Source organism: Desmodus rotundus, chromosome 8 (assembly GCF_022682495.2).
Source record: "Desmodus rotundus isolate HL8 chromosome 8, HLdesRot8A.1, whole genome shotgun sequence".
NCBI lineage: Eukaryota > Metazoa > Chordata > Mammalia > Chiroptera > Phyllostomidae > Desmodus > Desmodus rotundus.
In genome coordinates, this window is record NC_071394.1 from 105,062,461 (window position 1) to 105,088,136 (window position 25,676).

General features: G+C 40.0%; 1 protein-coding gene across 3 annotated transcripts in view; it reads left to right on the top strand.

Annotated features, from left to right (window-relative positions):
* RYK (receptor like tyrosine kinase) overlaps positions 1-25,676 on the top strand; it is an 88,594-nt gene that overhangs the window by 16,385 nt on the left and 46,533 nt on the right. For 2 of the 3 annotated variants that reach the window (XM_053929715.1, XM_053929714.1), the window contains exons 2-5: positions 10,798-10,919; positions 21,054-21,153; positions 22,720-22,854; positions 25,055-25,108. In XM_053929715.1, coding sequence (XP_053785690.1) covers positions 10,798-10,919; positions 21,054-21,153; positions 22,720-22,854; positions 25,055-25,108 — 411 coding nt within the window. The remainder of the gene's footprint in view (positions 1-10,797; positions 10,920-21,053; positions 21,154-22,719; positions 22,855-25,054; positions 25,109-25,676) is intronic. The other variant, XM_053929716.1, reaches the window with a different exon arrangement.

The window sequence follows — 25,676 nt, forward strand, 5'->3', positions numbered from 1 at the left end:
ACCTCTCGTGCGCCCTTTGCTGGGGACCCGGCTCACAACCCAGGCATGCGCCCTGAACTGGGAATCAAACCAGTGACCCCTTGATTTGCAGGCCAGTGCTCAATTCACTGAGCCACACCAGCCAAGGCCCTTGCCCATTTTTTAATTGATTTGTCTTTTTGTTGTTGAGTTGTAGGAGTTCTTTATATATTATAGATACCGGGCCTTTATCAGATACAGCATTTGCAAACATTTTCCTCCATTTTGTAGGCTGTCCCTCACCTTGATAATGTCTTTGGATGCACAGAAGCATTTAATTTTTATCTACTTCTGTTGCTTGTGCTTTTAATGTCATATCTGAGAATCCATTGCTAAATCCAAGGTCATGAAGCCCTCCCTATGTCTTCTTCTAAGAGTTTTAACATTTAAGGCCTTGTATTTAGGTTGTTGATATATCAATACTTTGATTAGCTTTTACTTATGGTGTGAAGTAGCAGTCTTAATTTTATTAATTTGTCTGTGGATGTCTACCGTATTTTTTGGACTATAAGACCCATTTCCCCCCCCAAATTTGGGAGGAAAATGGGGGTGGGTCTTATAGTCCGAATGTAGCTTACCTGGCTCACTACAGGATTTCTGCTTTAAAGAATGTTATTAAATATTTAACCACATTTTTGCTTCAATTTTTTTTTTCAAATTTTCCTCCTCTAAAATCTAGGTGTGTCTTATGGTCTGAAAAATACGGTACTTCTTTCAGCACCATTTGTTTAAGATCTCTTCTTTCCCCATTAAATGGTCTTGCCAAAAATTAATGGGCTAGAAATATATAGGTTCATTTCTGGACTTGGTCTACACGTCTGTGTTTATGTTGGGACCACACTGTATTGGTTTCTGTGGCTTTGTGGTGAGTTTTGAAATAGGGAAGTATGAATCCTTCACCTGTGTTGTTCTTTTTCAAGGTTGTTTGGTTCTTGGGGGACACTTGAAATTCCATATTAATTGGAGAATCTGCTTTTCATTTCTGCAGAAAAAGATGGTTAGAATTTTGATAGAAATTGTACCGATAGATCTGTTTGGGTAGTATTGCCACGTTTCAATTGTAAACCTTCCAATTCATGAAGATGGGATGTGTTTCCATTTATTTAAGTCTCTTTCCCCTGTTACTCTCATTCAGAATATGAGCATGGGTAGTGCAAGAATTTTCACCTCATTTCAGTCCTCTTGTCAGTGTTGCATGTGGAAATTCTCTCTGAGCTTTGATCTTCTCTTTTCAGTTTATAGCACTTTGCCAAATCTTGCCTTTCAGTATATTTGGGTATTCTAAAGGAAAGTTGGAGGAAAGCGTTTTAGTCATTAGTAATTTATCATTACTAGTGTTAATCTTGATATGTCAAAGATGTACCTTTACCAATGTGACTCTTTTATGAATGTGATTCTTTTGTTGTTTGAGGGCTTTCTCTCCAGCTCCCACTGGTCTTTATGTATTATTTTAGGCAATAATTGGATTTTTGTTTGGTGAATTGCTGCAGCTGTATGTATATTTCTCTAAACATTTATGAAGACTAATTTTTTTCAGTTAACTTAGTTTTCATAGAAAATTTAAGGGAAGAAAAAATAAAAGCATGCAATAAAAAATAACCCATAACACACTATTCATAATCAACCACTGTCAATATTTTTTTGATGTTTCCTTTCTTTTTTGAAATATGGGGCACACACATTGTGCATATAGATACACGTTTAACGTTCATTCACTGCACATTTATTATTACCTATTACATGCAAAAACTATTCTAGGTGCCGGATATTATTCCAAATTTGCTGCCTATAGTTTGTATCTTGCCCATTTTTATTTAATGTTACATTTTAAGCAAATCTAGTTCATTATAATTTATTTGTAACAATCCTGTTCATGGCTTCTTATTATTTTTCAGTGCTTTTTGGTCTTTAAAACCTGTCTTCCAAGGGGAAGCTCAGTATGTCACATAGATGAACAGGGAGATATTTGATCAAAGGGGTATAGTGATGTGGGGTATCACCTCTTCTCTTCCAAAGAAAGCGAAGCTGAAAAATCAGTGCTCTATTGCCAGTCATTTATATTCTTTCTTTTCTTCAATTTTAGATGTTGTTGGGTTGGCCAAAAAGCCTGTTACATTTTTTCTGTAAAACGAAAGACACATTTTTTATTTTCATCAATAACTTTATTTATTGGGATATTTTGAGTATGTCAGCTATCTCCCAATATTGGCTCCTAGTGGGTAGAGGCCAGAGGTGCTGCTAAACATCTTCCAATTCATAAGACAGCCTCACAGCAAAGAGTTATTTGGCCAAAATGGCAGTAGTACCGATAAACTTCACAAACCGCTTTTGACCCATTTTATCAGTAGTAACACATTCTCCATACACTGCACAAATCCTTTTTCTTTTGCGTTTCAGTTGTGTTTTTACCTTTCTTGAAATAATAAAGCATAATATGCCAAAAACGTGTATTTTCTTCCATCTTCAATGTTAAGATGGCTGTGCAAAAATTCACCAATTTTGGTAAGGTTTTTTTTAATGCAGGCTGATAAGACAGCTGTCAAAATACAATCTAACAAAATGGTTTCGAATGAAGATAAACACAACTAAGCACTACTAGAGCCATCATATGGAAAAGAACTAAATGAACTTTTTTGCCAAGCCAGTACTTTGATTAATATCTTTTTACATAAAAATTTGTATCTTTATTTGGTTTCCTTAGTATGGATTTTTAGAAGTAGAATTACTGGATCAAAGAGTATAAATATTTATGAAACCTTGATATATATTCACAAATTGCTTGCTTGCCATACCCTGCCTAACATTCAGTATTATATTTAAAGACTATAAGTGTTTCTGTTACTACATCAAATACATTCCTTTAAAAAAAAAACCTTTTAAGATTGCCTACTCACTAAAAATAACAGGCCTTCTGGGAAAAATAAGGTTAAGGGCAAACCACTCAAGACCTCTGCAATTTTCAAACCAAGTACTAACAAAAGCATAATTGGTACCTTATGAGATAACTTGGACAGCCCAGTTAAACCACTTATGATGGCTGAGGCTCCCTCAGAGGAGAGTTGAAGATATTAAAACATAATAGGATGGAGATTTCTGGCTTGCATGGTCCTGAGATACAGTGCAGATGAAAGGAGCTTTCCTTAAGTCAGGGAGGCCGCTATAGAGATGGCACAAGAGGAAGTACAGCTTGCTGAGGCCCAGGACCCGTGCAGAGGCAGGCAGTGCTCCTCTAAGGGGCAGCTCTGGGCTCAGGTGCTTATTTTTAGTTTTCTTAAAATAGGGCTGAGAGGACTCCTGCCTGGTAGTAGCTGAGCTGAGAAAGGGTCTTTTCTTCTCCCACTGAAAGTTACAATTCTTTACCTGCTTTTCCAGTTCCCCTTGCTTGGGAAAATTCAAATGGGAACTGACACAATTTCTATGTTATACTGGCATTGTTATTTCATTTACTAACCAGTTAGAAGCTAATTGGTGTTACAGGAACCTGTCTTCTGACATAACAGACTATATTTGTTAATTTGATAGGCAAAACTTTGACTCTCAGTTGCGTGGCTTCTTTGAAAAAATTCAAACCCTTTCCCACTAGGAATCAAATGCCGTCGTCAATAAAGAGTGTCCACTGCAAAACAAATGATTTCAAAGTCTGTACTCAGAAAATAGCAACTCTGGTTAGTGATTGCATTACAATTTCAGTATCTCAGTCTAGGGTAGTGAATTTCAAATTATCAGTTTATTTTGGTGGGTCACAGGGCTCTAAACTGTCAGTAGCTTATGAATATTAATTTATTTGTTGAAGATAGAAGTTAGGGTTTTATAGTGACTCTCATTTGTGGGAATGGCTTCATCCAGGATTATGCAGCATTCAGTTATCACACCAGAGAAAACAGAGTAGGGGAGTCAAGTCAGTTCAAGATTGCGTGTTTTCACGGTAGGGTATGCGTGCCTGACGTAGGCTGGTGGGGAAAAGCTGAAGGCACTGATAAGTAAGTACTGTATTTTGCCATGTATAATGCACACTTTTTTGCCCAAATTTTTGAGGGAAAAATAAGGATGTGCATTATACTTGGATAGTACTAATTCCCTAGCTATATGTTTTTAATTCTTTTATTTATGCTTATGCATTAAAAGTGTGACTCTAGAAAGCAGTAATGGTACCTGTATGCAAAATAATACCCTGGAACACGATAATAGGTGTTATTTCTAAATATAAGTAAATAAAAATTGAAATAAAAAATTAAAATGAAAGACTTTTTTCCTGAAAGTTTGGGCCAAGAATGTGGGTGCGCATTATACATGAGACCACGTTATACACAGCAAAATACGGTAATTGAAGTATTTGGGATTGAGGGTGGTAAGAAGAAAATGAGAAATGATTGGTATAATAGAATGGGAGAAACTAAAGGATTATGGACACTGGAGATAGGAGCCTAGAGAACAGCTATTGTAACGATAAAGGGAAGGAGCTAAAGAGTTTGGTGGTAGAGCAATTTACATATTGCTGCTGTCCATAGAAATGGATTGCTTTGGTTTGGATGAAAACTTGTTGAAGTTGAAGAATAAAAGGACCATTGAAGGACAGGTTGAGAGTGGGTTGGTCTCCAGGAAATTGGGAGTTTGCAATAAGAAGTCACAGGAGAAGGATGTGTAGAAACCTTATAAACTGGTTCCAGAATCCTCAGTGAATGAAGTAGCAAGACACTGGGGAGGATAGAAGGTGGCATAGTTTGATGGCATATGCCTAAATGGAACCGGGGCAGTGCCCATGAGGGTGGGAGAGTGGGTCCTTTGGGCTCTACGGGGCCAGCTGTTCTTCTAGAAGGTGGAGGTTGTGAAAGTCACAGTGGCATTAGGGGATGATAGTATACAAATGGGTTATTGGAGAGAAGGGATTGTGGATGGATGACCAGGTAGTAAGCACACCAGCAAAAACTGAAGGCCAAATAGGTCTTAGAAGCTTCAGAAAGTTACAGACGCCAGTCTTTGCCAAGCATTCAGTGAGAGTGTTGTGAGGTTGCTCATGTGTGTTCTGAGAGAATGTTTATTAGTTAGGAACCAGGGTTTCTATCTAGAGTTTGAGAGGGTAGAACAGGAGAGGCCTTTAGCAGTTTGGGGAGAACAGATGGCCTCAGGAAGTTGGAAAGGGAATTGGCTGTATCCCCTCAGTCTCATGAGATGTAAGAATTTAGGCAATTTCAAGTAGGACTTAAGCCACAAATTATTAAATGACCGCGAGAATGGTTTGAGGATGTGCTTGCATTTTCGTTCTTTCTTTCTTTTCTACTTACAGCTCTTTTTAACCTAGCTATTTAAGGGAATTAAATTTACAGAACCCCTAGATTTCTTGATATTTTGAACTATGTCTGGAAAACTTAAATATTTACACATTGTTGTTGTTATTACCAGTAATGGCATTATAAGTATTATTTATTAGGACCAGAGTTCTTTATTTCCCTGTGAAAGATGTTTGAAGTTTAAATTCGGAAGTTGTTGATTACCTAAGGTTAATTAGTTTTTTCTAAGATTTTATATGTTAGTTTTAGTAACTTTCTGTGGTTTGCAAGCTTTTTAAGGTTAGAACAAAGAGGTAAAAACTGTGGACTTTTTTTCCCTTCTTTTAAAAATTTTAGTTTACATATAATGAAATGAGCAGATTTAAAATGTGTAGTTGGTTGACTTTTGGAAAATACATGCACTACCCCAACTAGAAATAGAATATTTCCATCACCCCAGAAGTTTCCTTGTGCCCCCTTGCAATAAGTTCACCCGTCTCCCAGGCAACCTCATTGATCTGATTTCTTATCAGGGTAAATTAGTTTTGCCTGTTCTAGAACTTTATATAAATAGCATTATATAGGATGTACTCTTGTGTATAGCTTCTTTTACTCACAGTCTTTGAGATTCATCCCTTTTGTTATAAAGTCTCTATAGTTAATTTTCATTGCTGAATCGTATTCCACTGTACAAATATACCACAATTGGTTATTCATCTGTTGATGGACATTTGTATTGTTCCCCGTACTGGCTGTTCTGAATAAGTGCTGTCAGCATTCATGTACAGTCCTGGCTGGTGTGGCTCAGTGGATTGAGCGCCAGCCTGCAAAACAAAGGGTCCCAGTTTGATTCCCAGTCAAGGCACATGCCTGTGTTGCTGCTGGCCAGATCCCCAGTGGGAGGTGTGTGAGAGGCAACCACACATTGATGTTTCTCTCCCTCTCTCTCTTCCTCTCTATAAAATAAATAAAATCTTTTTAAAAAATCACGTACATGTATGATTTGTATGTGTGTGTATGTGGACATATGTTTTCATTTCTTTTGGATAACTACCTAGGAGTGGAATTACTGGATCATAGAGTAGTTGTATGTTTAACTTAATAAGAAAAACTGCCCGTTTTCCAAAGTAGTTGAGCATTTTTTATGCTCCCACAACAGTGTGTGAGAATTGCAGTTGCTCCACATGCTTGCCAACATTTAGTCATTCTTGTGGGTGGTAATTGTATCTCATTGTGGTTTTAATTGGTAGAGAATTAGATGATGACTAATGATGTTTAGTACCTTTTCATATACTTATTGTTCATTTACCTATCTTTTCTTGCAAAATGTATGTTCACATCTTTTGCCCATTTTATTTAATTGAGTTGTCTTACTTGTGTAGATCTTTATGTATTCTAGAAAGCAGTCCTTTTTAAAAAGATAGATGTGTTGTGAATATATTCTCCGTTTGTGACTTGAATTTTATTTTCTTCACGATGCCATTTGAGGAGCACACACTTTTAATATTGATGCCACCCAATTTATCAGTTTTTTTTTTCTTTTGGTTCATATTGTGTGACCAGTCCAAGACATTTTTGCTTACCCCAGGTTGTGAAGATAGTCACATTTTTTTTCCAGAAGCTTTATAGTTTTAGCTTTTACATTAGGTTTATAATAATCAATCTCAAATTTGTTTTTGTGTGGTATATAACTTTAATTTAACTGCTTTGGTGTCTTTATGGAAATTTCTTTGTATAATTGCGGGTTTATTTTTGGGTTCTGTTCATCGATGATGCCTCTCCTTACACCAGCGACGCCCTGTTTTGATGACTGTGGCTCTTCATTATGTTGTGAAATCAGTGAGTGTGAGTCTTCCAACATCATCTGTTAGTTTTCAAGATTGTTTTGGCATTTAAATTTCCTTTTAGACATAATTTCTTCAAAAAATCTGTTGGGATTTTGATCAGGATTATTTTAAATCTCTAAATCAATTTGAGAGACTTATCTTAATATTGAGGCTTACCTAAGAAAATGGTCTCTCCACTTACTTAGGTCATCTCTGATTTTTCTTAGCCACATTTTGTAGTTTTCAATTTAGAGGACTTACATATTTCTAGTTATTTGTTGATGTTATGGTATTGCTTTGTAAATTTTATTTTGCAGTTGTTGCAAGTATATGGAAATACAGGTGGTTTTTTTTTTTTTTTAATGGTCTTGTTTCTAAAACTGCTGAATTCAGGAATTGGTTTTAATAGTATTTGAGTAGATCCCATCATGTTTCCTACGCACATAATCCTATCATCTCTGAATAATGAGTTTTAGTTCATCCTTTCCAACTTCTGTGCATTTTCTTATCTTAACACATTGGCTAGGACCTCCAGTACAAAGTCGAAGTGATGGAAGTGGACATCTTGTCTTGTTTTTTCTGATTTCAGAAATAAGAATTTAATAATTCACCATTGATTAGCTACAGGGTTTTAGTAGATGCTTTTTAGCAGACTGAGAAAGTTTGTCTTTCTCTAGTTTGCTAATAGTTTTTACCATTAAGAGGCTGTGAATTTTACCAAATGCTTTTTCTGCATCTATTGAGATGATCTGTTTTTTTGTTTGCTTTATTCATTAATGAGTTGAAATACATTGACTTTTTAAAAATTGTTATTGTTATTCAGTTACAGTTGTATGCCTTTTCTCCCCATCCCTCTACCCCACCCCAGCTGAACCCACCTCCCTCCCCCACCTCCACCCTCTCCCTTGATTTTGTCCATGTGTCCTTTATAGTAGTTCCTGTAAAAATACATTGACTTTTAAAGGTTAACCTTTCATACACACTTGGTTATGATATTTTATCCTTTTCATTTATTGCTGGATTCAGTTTGCTGATGTTTTATGGTGAATGTTTGTACCTATGTTCATGAGGAATGTCCATCTATAACTTTTTTCTTATAATAATGTTTTCATTAGGTTTTAATATCAGTGTGATGCTGGCCTCATAAAATGAGTTAGGAAGTATTTTCTTGAACTGTTTTCTGAAAGAATTTATGTAAGATTGGTATTAAATTTTTCTTAAATGTTTGAAGATTTCATCTGGACCTGGAGCTTTGAAGAAAGGTTTTTTAATTGTTTGGATTTTTAATTCTTTGTCAGTTCTGGTAAATTTTGTTTTCCAAAGATTATTCTATTTTGTATAAGTTATTAAATTTATTATCATAAAGTTCATAATCTTATCAACACCTGTAGGATTTATAGTGATGTTTCCTCTTCATTCCTAATACTGGTAATTTGTGTTTTTTTCTTAGTCTTGCAGAGGGTGTAACTATTTCATTAATCTTTTCAATAATCATCTTTTGTCTTTCTATACTGTAATTAATTTCCTTATTGTGGTATTTGATCAGAAAAGGTCATCTATTATTTCTAGTTAGAACTCATTGTTTTTAAAGTGTATGGATTAATTAATGATTACCCCCCTCCTTGTTTTGTGTTCTATGATTGTGTTGTTCAAACCATATACTCACACTAAATTTTTACCTGTTTGAATCTTTTGTATTCTGACAGCATGTTAGTTTCCAACTATTGTGGATTTGTCTGGTTTTTCTTGATTTTATTCCTAGTGGTTTTTGCTTTGTGTACTTGAAACTCTTTTGTTAGTTGCACTACTATTTGTCCTTGTTTTTATTAATAAGGAAATTGTCTTGATAAATTTGATATTAATTAATGGATTTATTGATGTAAAATCTTTTACTTTGAGTTCTAGTTTGATATTAATAGTGCCTCATCCACCTTCCTTCCTTCTTCCTTCCTTTCTTTTGCCTGGCATATATTTTAAAATATTATTCCAGGTGTGGTGTTTGTAAAGAGCATTAATCTAAACAAAAGTAAGATTCAGATTTTTTTTAAAAAAGCAAATTTGTGCTATTTAGTTATTGTGATTGCTGATGTTTTCTTTGTCCCCAGCTTTCTTGTTGCTTTTTTCTCCTTTCTCTCATCTTTTCACCTTCTTTCTTCTCCTTTCCCCGATTTCCTCCCTCCAGATGTTTGCTAGCACTTTCTGTCCTGCCAGCAGGGAGAGCCTTTTACAGAAGACCTCTATTCTTTTCCCATTGCTTTCCATGCCCTCTGTAGGATAAATAAAGCAGTGCTACCCGGCCAGGGCAGCAACTTCTCCCGATGGAAGCCTCGAATCTTATTTCCGAATTGGTGATTGTGTTAGATTCAGTTCAGAAATGAGATGACTAATGTTACAACAGTGCCTGGGGCAGTTATTTGTTTCTGTGTCTGACTCTTAGAAGGTGTGAGACCCCCATCTTGACTCCTCTGCTACCGCGAGGTGTGAGGCCCAAGTGCAGGCTCAGTAAGGATGACATTTCCATTTCAGTTGGTCTCCTCTGTACCTTTTCCCTCCAATGTGTGGACAACGTATGTCATGCGTTACTAGAGGGACACCTGACACAACTTTAAACAGCAGTAAATCAGCTGAGAGGAAGCTACTCCCTGCTTTTACTCTTCCAGTTCGTTTGGGTTCTCATAGAAAAAGCCTCTGATTCTTTACCTCTCTCACACTCGTGCTCACGCCCCTGTCACCTTCCCGTTTGTAAACAGTGAGCCGGGCTCAGTTTTACTTCTTCGATGGGCACAAGTATTTAGAATTTAGTAATACTCTTATTTTCTTTTCAATTGGTTTTTTTGGGTTACCTGATATCTTTTCAGAGTAATTTCTGATTTGCTACTCAAGTTAGTGGTTAAATTTCACCTTAAAAATTTTTGCTTTAAAAAACTGAATTAATTTTAAAGAAAAATTTTAAGTACCTGGAGGATGAAGGGGCGTGACAAATCGGAGTGACATTTGAGAGTTACTTCTCCAGTATTTCTCAGGCATCACAATTACTTCTGCTCTATCTGAAGTGCCAACTCGCTGTTTAGCAGGAGTTTACCGAGCATGTGTTTTGTGCAGAAAACCGTGTGAGAATACGAGGAGAATCTTGATGTGCTGCAGGGAAGAGGACGTGTGTTTGTGCGACAGCTGTTGTGAGTGTGCTGTCGGAGCGTTCAGGGCATCCTGCTGACGAGCCAGCAGCGAGCGGAGGTCACCTCTGGCTGGGGGCTTGAGGCCTGGGCTGACAGTAGTGTTTTCACCAGGTGCCTTTCTGCCTTCCATTTGGATCTCTCTTTCTAAATCCACATGGGTTTGGGGGAGACAAGGGGCTTTTGTTTGTAGGCGTTACTCTGAGAAGCACAGTGTCCAAAAGGAAGAGTGTCACATTGGCCCTCAGAAGACGGGGAGACTACCAGAGTTCTGGTTCCAGCATCCTGTGTTTAACCAGATAGCTACTTAATTGTTTTGAAGCCCAGTTTCTTCATCTTTGTCGGTGTTGATGAGACCCCATGTCCTTCTTGCTTCAGAATGGGAGACATTTGGGATGTGCATTTGTATATCAATTTTATTTTCATCCTATTGTTTGTAGTTGAAATACTGACGGTTAATGATTTTGAGAATATTTTAGGAGTTTAATTCTTTTTTTCTCTGTTTTTTTCTAGGTCTTGATGCAGAACTTTATTATGTGAGAAATGACCTTATTAGTCACTACGCTCTATCCTTCAACCTGTTAGTACCCAGTGAGACAAACTTCCTGCACTTCACTTGGCATGCCAAGTCCAAGGTAAGAGAGTGGCCAACCAGAGATTCCAGGTCAGGGCCACCCAGGCCCAGTGGCTGAGGCAAGGGCTGTATCTGAAGGGTGGGCTGCCATCTGCCCAAAAGGGTCAGTGGCTGTAGCAGTACCGGGTCTTTTCAGATTTATATTTTCCATCCTTAGCCTGTTCCTCTAGATGTTCTCCCATCTTTTAACATGAAGGCAGCCTGGACACTTACATCCTTCCCGGCTTTTCAAACAGGGATGAAGGTCTAGCTTGAAGAAGGGACACTTGGACCTGCTAGTGACAGTGCTGTCATGGTGACGCGACATGAGTGGGGGTGGGGGAGTCGGTGAGAAAGCTGTGGTAGACGTGTTTCATATAATGGGTGGTGTCCTCCCATTTATGGGGAAACAGTGAAAGTAAGGTACAGCTGACCCGGGCACCCCTGTGTGCTGCGGCTCAGCTCCTTTAACCGTAAGGACCTCTTGCCTGGCTTCCTTGTTGCTGAATGCTTCACTTTCCTCTGACTGTCTGGGCTCCTTGAACCCAAGTTTTCCCTTGGGACCAAGAGTGGGAGGCTGCGTGTAGAGCCCACTTCCTCCAGTCAGCTTTGTATGTAGGCTTCTGAGTAGGATTTTATTTGGGAAATAAAAATAATTTTGCTACTAAAAACAAATAAGAACACCTATTGTAGAGTGTTTTTTTAAAGTATTGTAAAAGTAGTGTCTGTCCTGTATTTTTGCAAGTTGGTTAAATTTGACCACTTTAATACAGATTTTTATTTCTGCTTATAAAGCGATAATGGTTATTGGGAGAATTCAAGTATTATAGAATTGTTTTAAGAACTTTTAAGACTTTGTACATCTATATCCAGAAGTAATCATTATTTATAGTTTGGTAATACTTCAAGGCTCATTTTTTTTCTTTTTAAACAAAAAGGGGATTTTATGACACACGTGTTAAACAGCATTTTCCCCTACCCAATACCATATCTTGGCATCTTTCCATTTCTCCAGTTAAGGTTTAACTCATTCTCTTTAGCGCCGTGGTAATATGAGAGTATATGGATGTATGATGTATGACACATGGATTTGTAATAGCACTTTATTATTTCAAACAGTGCGTTCTTTCACTCCTTTAAGTAGTTTCCTTCACTTCATTTGGCAGACAGAATCCATGGAAACAGGATGATGAAAACAATTGGTAGTTCATCTTTCATTGCTGTTATTGATAAATACAGAAACATGGAAAAAATGTGTGTGTGAATGTGTACATGTGTATATATACATATGTGTATGTATGTGTGTATAAATGTGTATGTTTATACATTAAGGACATCTTTGTTCAGAAACTTTTTGCACTCGTGGCATTATTTCTGAATGATAAATTATCACAAGAAGTGAAATGATTGGGTCAAAGAAGGTGTATGTTTAAAATTTGGATTGACAATGCCGAAGTGTTTCTCCCTTCCGTCTCCCAAGATGGTACCAATAAACCAACATTCCTTACAAAGAGAATAAAGGTGCATAGTCCTTTTCTTCACTCCCTAACACTAAATATTAAAAGTAAAATGCGTATATTCATATTATTGTGTTAAGTGCACTCATGCATACTTTATAGAAACATTACACACACACAAATAACATGCATTAAAACATAGCTGTGGGAATGTGGTTGAAGTTGAGTTCGTGTGGATTCTGGGGAAGGCATGTGTGCCTTGCCGTCTGGAGCACCCCAGGCTGTCCAGCATTGTTGCCAGGGGGTGTGCTAATACTCTAATACGGTGTTCTTTTAGGAGTGGACAGATATCCTTAGAATGAAAACATGCAAAAACAGATGTAAAGAGAGAAAAATTTCTGTGAAACAATTAAGGACACTTACTCCATGGTAAACCTGGATATACTGAAGAGGCAAAATTACTGGGATAGATAATTCAGAAAAGATTTCACCTGAGACATTTAATCTGAGATATGTCGGTTTCGATGAGTATGCACTTGAACTCTTCAAGGAAACTGGGCTAATACATTTTTCCATATTCTGGCATAACATTGTGTGACCTTGTTATTTGGAAGGGGCTGGTAAACTTAATTTTGATACAATAATACAAAGAATTTTCACATATCCATTACCCAGATTCACCAGTTGTTACTGGTTTGTTCCATTTGCCTTCTTTATCATTAATTCTGTCTTTCCTTCTCCCTACCCTCACATGCACACACTTTTTCCCCTTGAACTATGTGAATGCGAATTGCAAGCATGGCATCTCTTTACCCCTAAATACATTAATTAGTGTATATTTTCAAAGAACAAGGTTATTTTTTACATAACCAAAGTACAATGATCAAAGGAAACTTAACATTGATACAATGTTATTATTGTACCACAGCACTCACATTTTGTTAGTTATGCCAATCTTTATAGTTCCTTTTTTTTTTTAAATCTAATTTAGGGTCATGCATGCAAATTTGTCCCCTTTTATTCTGGAACATGCCCGTGGCCATTGTTTGTGTTTCTTGACCTTGACATTTTGAAAACATAAAGGCCAGTTACTGTGTAGAAAGCTCCTCAGTTTGAGTTGTCCGAGGCTCCCCTTGATTGGATTGAGGAGTGTCTCTGGCTCTAACACCACAGAGGCACTGTCCTTCACAGCGCCCGTGATGTCAGCTTGTCCTGTTGCGGGCAGTGTTGATTCTGATCACCTAGTTCGCCGGGTTTCTGCCCTGTTGTAAAGTGTTCTTCCTTGTGACGGGTAAGGAACTGTGGAGAGATCATTTGAAGTTGTATTTAAAAATCCCATTCCTCATCACACTTTCAACCCCTCGTTTTTGCATCTGTGCTAAGAATAGGTTTCACTTTTCTGCCAGTGCTATCACGAGGAATACTGTGCTCCCTCTCGCTGGAGGAGGTCAGATCTGCACTAGGCGGCCTTTTGGTGGGAGTGTTGTAGAAGGTCTTCACACATTTGTGGAGTGGCTGGCTGGTCTTGAATTTTAAGTTCCTCTGCAACTCTGAGATCCAATTTCTGTGAACGGCTTTCAGGCAGAGTAGATTCTTATATTCTCCAGGAAATGATAAGTAATCCTTTGTTACCTTTTCTACCTTTAGTGTGATGAATATAAATACAAATAATATATGTATTTTAAAACAGAGACATCAAGTGAAATAGTAGAGGGTTTATTCCAGTTACTCTAGTGACCTTGAACGAGGTGGGATTCTTTCTGGGCTCATTTAGGAGAAAAGAATGCTGATAGGTCATGAGGATGCTTCCTGGGCAAGTGACTGAGGAGGGACCTCTGACTAAAAAGATAATGTGGGATGTGGCATTTACCATTGAACCGAACTAAACCTTTTATTCATTCCTGTAAAAAACACATATGTATTGATATGTGATTCCAATTTTATTTGGAATGCATATCAGGGAGCTGACAAGACTGTTAGAAGGTGTTTGAGGAGTTTTTGGAACCTGTCCCAGGAGGAAGTTGCAGTGGAGGAGAGTAGACAGAAGAAGGGGCTCAGATGAACCGTTGTTTGAGTGGGAAGCACTGGTGGCCTGGGCTCATGGTGTACGGCTCTGTTGTGTCTCCGTATTCTTCACTCGATCTCTTACAGCATAATCTAAACTGCAGTACTTCTGTGGCAGGTTTTAAACACTGTCATGAGTGCACACTCGGGCTGCTGTTGCTGGTACGACATTCCCCACGCAGTGGGTGTTCACTGACTTGTTGGAGGGCATCAGCACTAGTCACGTGGCAAGGCCAGAAGCTGAGAAGGGACCCTCGACTCCTCTCACACCTTCCTCTCTTCCATAATTACACCTTGAATTCATCTCCTGCCTCTCTCAGGACCTAATGCCTCATCCTTAGTTTGGACCTCCATTGTTTCTTACCTAGATATGAAAACGGTCTTGTACACGGTCTCCTTGTCTCTGGACTCGCCTTTAGGAGCACCTGGTACAAATTTGCTCCAGGCTCTATTCTCAGTTGCCACCAGAATAAAATTCTGATTTCTTAGGAAGCCTTCGCGTCTTGTCCTTGCCTTTCTTTTCTGTGTCCTCTCCAGCTAATTGTTTTGTGCCATTTTTTCCTTCTGGCAATTTCTCGAATGCCCTGAGCTACTGTTTGCTCTGCTAGAAATGTACTTTTCCTCATTCTTCATCAGACCCGGTGTTACTTCTCCTTGACTGTGTCAGTGTCCTTTTCTGTGCCCCCAGTGCCTCCCTCTCCTCCCTCACAGCCCTCACCGTGCTCTTAAGAGTAGTGCAGCGGTGATTTTCTTTTCTGTGTCCCTCCTGGGTGCTGAGCGCCCCAAGGGTGGGAACCCCTTTTGTCTTTCTCTGTGTCCCCTGTGCCTGGTACAGCACCTGGTTCTTAGTCACAGATGCTCCTTCGCCAACTGCAGAAGAGGTGCAGGTAGAAGCCGTAGGGCACAGCTCATCGGCAGGGAACTTCTGAACAGTAAAGCCCTTCAGAGTTGCGATGTGCTGCCTGAGGAGCTGTGCATTTCCTGCTTCTAGAAGCATGAAAACATAGGCTGGGCGCATTTGACACCGGTTGCACACAGGGCCTCCTTCAGCTATTTTATTCTGAATCGAGTTGTAAATCTGGAAAAATGAATGGAATTCATAGATTGACTATACAGCTAAACTAATTTCCTAAGTTCATCTGTAACAGGTGTAAGAATTTAGAGGAAGTAATCATCTTGTATCTTAAAACATTTTACAGTAAAAAGCTAAGGAATATGTGTGTTAATCTAGGGTCAGGCTTCGGCCACCATTACAGCTCGTAATTCCAGTTTCAGGTCATAATCTCCGGTGATTTTAGCACAGTTGATTAGTTTTAAGATTTTTTATTTTGAAAATTAATCTTTTGAATATTCAGTGTATGCCCATGGTGCAACATCCAAAAGGCATAAGGGGTACAACGGTGAAAAATAAGTCCCTTACCCCTTCCTGGAGCCACCTGGTAGCCATGCGGCCGCCTGCTCCCCTTGCCTGAGGCACCACTGTCACTTGCTTCTAGCCTCCCCTTCTAGAGGTATGCTGCAGTGCAGAAGCATCTGTGCGTGCGTGCGTGCGTGTGTGTTTGAACAAGAAATACACGGCACGTTTTTCAGTGTGTCCTGGTGAATTTCTCATTGCTTACAGAGTTGGACTTTATCTTCCCTTCAGGTGACTGCATCAGGTATTATTACATGGTTGTACTTGGGTTTATTGATCAGTTGTTGTAAGAGGAAACTAAGACCCATATTTGGGGGGAAGCGGAGAGTAGAGCTGACCTGAAATGGGAAAGTCATGCTAAGGGGGGGCAGGAGAGACGTGGATAAGGGCTCTTCACCGGATCACATGGGCTCTGGGATGTGGTCAGGAACTTTCAGAAGGAGGGCCGTGGCTCCCCAGCTCTAACACTGTATCAGAAACTCTCACTTCTTGTTTTTTAAGATTTCGCCAGATGAAAGATTCTCCATGCTTGGTATGTCAGTTCACGTTGCAGATATTTTTAACATTAGTTTTCACACATCAAAGCTTTGCTAATAGTGTTGTTCTTGAGTATTTACACAACTCTGTTTTGTCTTGCCAGACGGATTGTGGTCTCCTCAGAGGTTGGGGCTGTGACTTATTTTTGCTGTGTTTGTCACATTGCCATAGTGAGTGGCAGATAAATACCACTGGGTAATTGCGTTTCCAGATGGGATGGGAACTCTGATAATGCTACTCTTTCACAAGGCCACACACTTTTAAAAAGCAAAAATTACTGGGTTGTTTTAGCAGATAATTAGTTTCTTCTGTATTCCAAAACATTCTCCAATATCCGGAAAGAAACTGCACTTGTTAAATGTCAATATATATATTTTAGAGAGTTGAAAGGCAAAAATATATCAAAGGGTGGCAGAACACTTCCCGTACATACCCCCACCCCGTAGCTGTTCTCTGGCTTTGGAATTTCTCATCATTGTCAGGAGGGTCTGCAGGGAACGCGCCCAGAGTTCCTCCAGCAGCCCCTGGGCGCAGCCTGCTGCATCCCCTGCAGTGGGGTTTCTATGGGGTAGGCAGCGCTCCTGATGATTTCAGAGAAACCAAGAGGCTGTTCAGCTGGAGGCAAGTGTATTCACTTTAAATCTGTACCGTGTTTCCGAGGGAAATGGCTTTACTCATCAGTCGCCTATTTGCAATTGCCATTTGTTACCAAGTAAGGGAAGATTATCAGACATGTTTATTTTTTAGCTTATTCAAATATTTATATTTTCACTAGTTTCTTTTCTGAAGTATTTTGGCTCATTCTTTTTTTCTGACAAACAACTGCTGTTCAAATTTCCTTTGTTCCAGTAGATTATAAATGTTTGTTGTAGAACAGACCCATTTCTTCAAAGGGTTACTGGCCAGTGAGAGCCCATATGGATTGACAGATGCCAAAGCACAGAAAATGGGAGTTTAACAGTGGTCAGTTTCTTCTCTGACCCCAGAAACTGCAGTTTTAAAATTTATATCTTAAAGATTCCAGAGGGAGAAGAGAACTGCTTTGTGAATGCCTCGCATGTTTTGACAGCCCCTCACAAAGGCAGCCAGCAAAGGGCAGACTTCCATGCTTTCCAACTTACTCCTCTAGGCTGCTGTTCTGGCCACAGTGTTGTCCTTCTCAACCATCTTACTGAGCCCCTTTGCCACCTCTGCTCCTGCCCCCCATGCTGCCCAGCTCACTCACAAGCTCACTTCCCTCCGCCTTGCCCATCTCTCCACTCATGCTGAGGTGCTCTGCTGTGAGTCTTGCTCCCTGTCCTCAGCACTGCAGTTAAGGCCTCTGACCCCGTGTGCTATTCTCTGCTTTCCCAGGGGTTCTGGTCCCTGACTGGCTGTACCTCTGCTTATCATGACTTGAGTCCTGCAATCAAGGGGATAGTCAAGTGTGGGGAAACATAAGTTGGCTTTCAATCTGTTAAATTCAAGGACTATAAGATTATTAGGTAGATATGTCTAGTATAATTGGGCACATGGGGGAGATTAAAGATACAGGAGAGCGAGAAAGACCGTTTGATAATACGAGATCCCATCATGGTGAAATGGGCTAGAACCTCGTGTACTAAGGAGAAGGACTTAGCATTTGGATAGGAGAATAGAACTTTCCTTGGATGGGTGTAAAGTGTGGGCGTTCTATCAGATCTTCCTCATGGCGAAAAGAAAGGCAGAGAGGGGGTTCCTGTGTGCTAACTGAAGGGGACAAGAATGTTGCTGAGTGGGGAAGCGGGCAGAGCAGCAGGTGGTGAGCAGTTGAGGTCCTTTGAGATTTGGAATGGGGACACCAGGGAGAGAGGGTTGGTGAGGAAAGGACAGCCGAGCAGTATTAAGGGGCTGCCCTGACCCCGGGGGCCAGCATAGCGTGAGGGCACCCTCCTCTCCTGGGATGTGACTTCCTCCCACAGTGCTGGACAGCAGGAATAGAATGAGGGACGGTCAGGAGCTGGGGCTGCCCTGTCAGGGTGAAGGGAGTGAGCCAGTTGACGGGATGTTGATATGACAGTGTCAATAACACTATCTTCTTTGGTGCAGGGACTCTGGGAAAATGAAACCAGGTCACTGGCTGGGCTGGAGAGGAGGGAAATAGCTTACTGGCTATTTGCACTACAGCTATGAGCACAGCCCTTGGCTTGTAAATGTGCTTCATAAATGTTGACCGAATTAGAGTGCTGGGGACAAAGAACTGGTTTTATAGGAATCAGAGGTAGTGATGGGATCTTTGATAGAGTGGGATTTTTGCATTGGTTTTGGGTATGGAGAAGGTTCTTTAGTATGTAGGAATATTGAATGATGAAGCCCCCAGGAAGATGGCAGGAGAAAAGTGAGCCAAGGGCCAAGGCCTCTGCTAAGTCCCAGGCCTGTTGTTTATGTTGATGGTATGACAAATGGCTACCGATAGGAAAACGTGTGAGCTTCAGCATGTAGGTGATTTTGGTGGGGAAGGGGTGTCTAGAAAGGACCTAATGGTCCTAAAAGAATGACAGCCCTACTGCCTAGTCCCTGAGGATCAGGTGTTGTGGGAACTGAATGATAAGCAAGGGAGGACATGACTTCTGAGGAAAGCCAGGTTGGGGAACAGGTGGGGAAGACATCGTGAAGAGGCTAAGAGTGTGGGCGGCTGTTTAGAATAGTGGGGTTCTCAAGGTAGAGGGGTGTAAAACAGAAGGGTTGCAGCAGTGTTCTTGGTAGAGCACAGGAAGGCTGTGTCAGAGTGAATCTCTAGGGTCAGGAGCAGGCTGGTCAGTGGCAAGTGCAGTGGGGCAGTGGGGTAGCTAATCTGGACTGACTGCTGATTCTGCTGGAATCTGCATTCATCAGAGGGGTCCGGTGCCAGGTGACAGTTAGATGTGTTGCATTAATTATCCTATTTGATCCTCATAACAGGTTCTATTACCTTCCTTTTACAACAACTGAAACTTGGAAAGTTAATAATTTACCAAAGGATCACATAGTCTCTAATGGTTCCAAATCCAGTTCTTGCTGACTGCCAGTTTCTTCTGTGCACTAGCTCCCCATGTACGGTCCTGTTTAGAGATGGCATGGATATAGGGATGTAGGCCGTGCATTCTCTTACTGTTTAGTCAATGAGAATTGCTGAAAAGCCTGCTACTGCTTGGCCCAGACTCTCTGGGCCCTAGCTCTCCAGCACCCCCTGGTGGCAGGGACAGTATTGTGGTGTACTAAGGTGAGAAGGGACACTTCCTAGCCAAGGTGCCACTAAGTCACTGATGTGCAGCAACAAGAACATTTTCTTTGTTGTAAACATTACACTTAACAAATACAGCCATTAACAATAGTTTGTGTACCTACAATAACTGCAAAACAGTAGTTTCTCTTACAGTCTGGGATGATACTCTTTCTCAGTTTCCTTCTTTATGGTGTCCCATTTCATTGGCCTTTTTCATTAGCATATAAACTCATTTGAATATCTCCTATTGATAAAATAAGAAAGAAAAGCTATGGAAACTGTTTCCCCCTCCCCAGCTACTGCCTGGCTCCATTCTTCCTAGTTAAGTTTCTTAAAGAAGATTTACAAATTGCCAGTTGTAAAGCACAGCATAGGGAATGTAGTCATTAATATCGTAATAACTATGTATGATGTTAGGTGGGTACTAGACCTATTGGGGTGATCACTTTGTAAGTTATATAAATGTCTAATCACTAGGTTGTGCACCTGAAACTAATATAGTATTGTATGTCAACTGTAATTGAAAATAAGAAAATGTTTCAAATAATGGCTTCTTGAACCTCTTTCCTGTGACTCTTTTCCAACCCACTGCCCCTTGGCTTCCACCATCCCTAACCCTTCACCAAAGCTGCCTTTGTGACCACTGAATGGGAGTAGATTACTATTCTTATCAAAACCCCATGGGCAGTGCAAAGAACACTGTGAAACATGAGGCCTCATTGAAGCTCTGCAAGGTGCAGCCATTCTGAATTTCCACTGTGGCTTTGCAGTTTGTGCTCTTTCTTCCATGAACATCTTTCTGAGCAGCAAGACTGTTTATTAATTGATGCTGCTTGGTTCTTTCAAGCCATGTAGGCCAGGTATCAGTAGATAATACTGGTGTTCCAGGGGCATCTTTTTAGTCATCTCTTTTCCCTTCTGGATTCTGAATTACTTGAGAAACAGATCCAGAGTTTAGATGGGCACCCAACCATGAACTTGCTTAATGGTGGATGTGGGACTAGAGAACGTGGCTTAGATGTTCTATGAGAAATTCTTGCCTTGGAATCTGCTTGTGGGAGTGGGTCTCCCAGCCACATGGAGCCCATCAGAGCTTGGCTTTTATCAGCCAGAGAAGGCATTGCTGGCTAGTCTTGGTGTGTGAATGACACATCCCAGCGGCTCTCTGGGGCTTCTTTGTCAGTGGCTGTGTAGTTCTCAGCAGGATTTCTGAAATCTAGATGGCAGTTTTACAGGAGAGTGGTACTATTCATGAGGTAGAGGGTGGCCGGCTGGGTTGAGTTTTCATCCACTTGAAAATTCCTAGGATTGTTTCTAACAATTGCATTTTTTAACAGCTAGATTATTTGTACACAGGAAAGGCTCATGTATTCATTAGTTAATGAGCTAATCAGTGAAGTCAAGTTGTTAGTGTCCTTTCTGTTATCACAGATCCAGTTTCTTTATTTTTCCACATTACAGGTTGAATATAAGCTAGGATTCCAAGTAGACAACTTTGTGGCAATGGATATGCCCCAGGTCAACATTTCTGCTCAGGGGGAAGTTCCACGCACTTTATCAGGTAAGTCTCAAAGACAGAGTTAACATACTGTTTACAGTTGTGTCCCCTGTGTCCTCCCCAAAACAGTTTGTATACTATACTGATGTGTAGTACATCTTATTTCATAGGCATAAGATATATAAGAACTTTGGAAAGTAGTTTTTATAAACGTTGATTATCTGTACTGTGTTTTAAGCCATTCCCTCTTCTCCATCATCTCTAGAACTGTCTGTGCTCCACTCTTCCTCATCTCCTTTTCTGCATTGCTGGTCCTGGCCTCTGGGTCCTTGTATCTGGTCTTGTTCCTCCTGGAGTAATTCCCACACTGTGGCCCGGATGATCTGACAGTGTGACACCATGCCCATCAGTGCCCGACCTCTGTCAACTGAATACATCCCAGACTCTGCAGCCAGTGTGCTGTACGTTTACTGTCTGTCTCTGCCTGTCTGTCTGCCCTTGTTTCTGCACTCTCCCAGCGTTCCAGCAGTCCACACTACGTGCAGTTCTGGTATCGGTCCTTTGCACGTGCTGGTCTCTGTGTTTGGGACCATCTTTCCCTCTTTTGTGCTTGTAAATGCCTGTTCATACTGAATACTCTGCAAGGCTCAAAATCTGCACCGTCCTTTTTCTGCCTCTTCCTGTATCTCAGAATTCTTTGTCTTTGCCTCTCCCTGCTAGCCTGTGGCCACGCTGAGGGCAGGCGCTGTCTTGTTCAACTGTCTACCCTCAGCACCTAGCGTAGCATCTGGCACGGGATAGGCACTCAGGGCACGGCGTAGTAAATGACTTAAATGTTATATTTACACCAGTTTAACTACTTTTGCACCAGCCTTTTGAGAAAGGCTCCTGAAGATGTGAGATTTTAAGAAAACGGGAATTTTTTAAACTTGGAAGTTTAAGCGAGAGCAGTGCTGTGGAAGTCTCTGGCAGTCCAGTTCACTGTTATTAGTGACATACATTTATTGAAGCTTTAAGAAAGCATAGGAGGGCTGATTAATTTTTGTGGGTCAGTAAAGCTATTCAGAAATGCCCATGTCTCTTAGGTGCTCATACGGATAGTAGAATGATATATTCTAAATTTGTAGAAAAAGAATCCTAAACTGAAAGATTGGAAGAAAATGGATGTGCACCAAAGTCTGTTATCCCATTGCTACAGTAATTAATTAAAGACACTTTCTGTTCAGAAAGGTATTTTCTACTTATTCGTAGTTGAGAATTTATCAGATTCGTTTACACGGTATATGTAATCTCTTCATTAAGAGCAGTGCATACTGCATTTTGGTGGTGAATTGTCTCACCTCTTTATCAAATAATTTTTATTGTTGTTTTTTTTGATGTGCATGGTAAGGTAGCAGGGTTTGCCTTACGATGCTGTAGCTTTACTACGTTATAATAAGAGGAAAAAGCAATATTAAAAATCATGAGCAAAAGTTGAAAATAATTATCTCTTCATTTATTTCTTGGTTTGTTCTGTAACAAGTATTTGATGTCTGAAGCTGTGTAGTCTGAAGATAAGTTCTCTGAAAGTTTCTGTTTAGTATCTTATGTAAATGTATTTTACATAATTTTTCTTTTTTTTTTAAACAGTGTTTCGGGTCGAGCTTTCCTGTACTGGCAAAGTAGATTCTGAGGTTATGATACTAATGCAGCTCAACTTGACAGTAAATTCTTCAAAAAACTTTACAGTCTTAAATTTTAAACGAAGGAAAATGTGCTACAAAAGTAAGGAATTTATTTACCAAAGTATGTGTTTTATCTGTAGATGTGACAAAGTCAAAAACAGATTTTCTAGTCTTTTTTTACAGATTTCTAACCAAATCTTGATTATAATTGCCAATGAGAAAAAGAGTACTAACAGATGAAATCCCAAAGTAATCACCAGGTGACGTCATAGCCAGGAACCCCATTCAGGCCCCACTCAGTCCCTGCTTTCTCAAAATCTTTTATCAGAATTGCTAGGGAATTTTATATTAGGAACGTGAACTAGCACTACAGCAGCTGGAGACTTAAGGAAATCAGGTAATTCTGATAGGGGCCCCTGAGTAGGGAGTAAGTGGGTTTCCCTTATGAGTTACCATTACGCATAAGTGTGGCCCGGGGCCCGATAGACCTGGGTTCGAATTATGGCTCTGCTCTTGGCAAGAGATTGGGAGACATGACTTAACCTAAGTCTCAGGTTCATTAAACTGTAAAATGGGCATACTAACCTGTTTAAGAGTTGTTGTTGTTTTTTAAAGATTAATTGAATCTAACCTAAAGCTTAGAATACCATTTGTGGGTATTTAATAAATGTTAGTAGCTTTTGCTTTTGAATAATCTGTTACTTATGAAATTATAGTACATGAGAAAGAAAAAAATCCCTCCAAACTTATTAAGTGCTTACTACGTCCAAGTGCTTTACATGCATTGAACTCATTTAACCCTTACAACAACCCTAGGCAGTAGGCTCTCTCATTTACCTCCATTTTCTGAAGAGGAAGGTGTGGCTCAGGGAATCTGACCAACTGCCAAGGTCACACAGCTAAGTGCTACAGCTGGAGCACAAACTCAGCTAGTGGTTTGTACCTAGTCCAGGTATTAAACTGCCTCTTGACACATTTCCTAACTGGAGTTAATGCTGAGTATTATGAAAATACCTCAGACCACCAAGTGAGTTATAATGGCTAATGTCCAGGTACCTGTCAATAAAAAAGCTGTACTGCATTAGAGTGGACATTTTTTAAATGGAGATAGTTAGCTTTGGTGTTTTGATATGTTCTTCTGTTCTAGTGTATTCACCACGTATCTACTCCTATGTATTTTAAAAGTAGACTTGAAAGACTGTCTAGCCCACTAGTCTCTATATAATTAACGTGAGGAGCCTGGGTGTTGAGAGGCCGCCTAAGCTCGCACACCAGTCGGTGAGGAATGCCCAGGGGAGGTGGGTGATGACTGTCCATGACGGTCCTGTTTTATGCTCAAAGAATGCTGGTCTGTGGAGCCTACCAGTGCTAGTATTGCCTGAGGTTAGAGATCAGCTGATACTCAGATTGATCTCAGGCCGTCTCCATTTCCTTTTATATATATACAGGAAAATTAACTTCAAAATTAACAGTTGGTGTAATTTCCTGTTCTGTTATAGACTTAAGTTTAATATAGCACCACCCTTTCTATTTGGTGGCCATACTAATGACCACCCCAATCATGACGCTTAGTTTAGTATGTGATGCTAATATGGTTTGTTTATCTGGTTTTCCATCCCATGACATTAAAACTGCACAGAAAATGCATCTGTACTACACTGAATGTTAGTGGGGGTTACTGGCAAGAAAAGCTTCCTTTATCATATGAGGGTGGAAATTGCTGGATCAGACAGATGTGTTACTCTAGAACTCCTTAGAGCAGGGGTATCAAACTCATTTTCACCGGGGGCCACATCAGCCTGGTGGTTGCCTTCAAAGGGCCGAATGTAATTTTAGGACTGTGTAAATGTGACTACTCCTTCGCTAGGTGAAAGGAGCGCGGCACTGCTGCCGGGTAGAAGCCAGGTGCCGGGCTGGATAAAACATGGTGGAGGGCCAGATTCAGCCCACGGGCCTTGTGTTTGCCACCTGGGGCTTAGAGCCTTTACACTCTGCTAATGTGCACTGTGAACCTCCACAGGGGTTACAGTGTGTGGCTTTCCTTAAACTTCTTGACCACAGAAACGCTTCTTTCATTGAGTATCTGTGTGGAACACCCTTTGGTTAATGATGATTATAGTGATGATTATCAGAATAATAATCATTTATTATCTTGCAACAAATACCTTGTTACTTAGTTCAGGCAGTGTTCTGATAAAATATAAAACTGTGAAAGAAAATTTAGAAAATGTAATTACAGTATTTAAGGATTTTCTTGAAAAATAATTTCTAAAGCATCTTCTATCTCCTTTTTAATTCAGAACTTGAAGAAGTAAAAACTTCAGCCTTGGACAAAAACACTAGCAGAACTATTTGTAAGTGTTACTGTATTTTTCTTCTCCATCACTGGGGATGAAAAATGGTTGATTGCAAATGAACGTGACCGCATGAAGTGCGGAGGCCGTGTGGTTTCCAGTACGTCAAAAGAGAAATGACGCCACGCTGTTTAATTCGCTGATGTTCTGTAGATTGGTATACAGTCAGATGAAGTTATTAGAATGTTAAAAACTCTTCCGAGGTAAAATTCATACATACTTCATAACAAGGGATCTCAAGAAACTTTTGTAAGCAAGAATCCATATCACATCATTTCAGATGGTCATAGTTAAAGTGTGAGCATGAAATACGAGTCAGATCTTCATCTGTTTAGCAGAAGGTTAGAGACTCTGACGTGTGACCTGGCCATAACCCTCAGCCAACTTCATTCAGGTGAACACCTAAGCTTAAAGACAGCTACCGTGTTATTGAAACCTACAGAGCAGAAAGTCAAAGTCGGCTTTTGTTTTTATGGTAATGATTGTGTTAGATAGTAACTTAGACTTCTGTTTTCCTTTTCTGACATGGAAACATCACTGAGATTTACTCTTTCTGAGATAGTTTTAA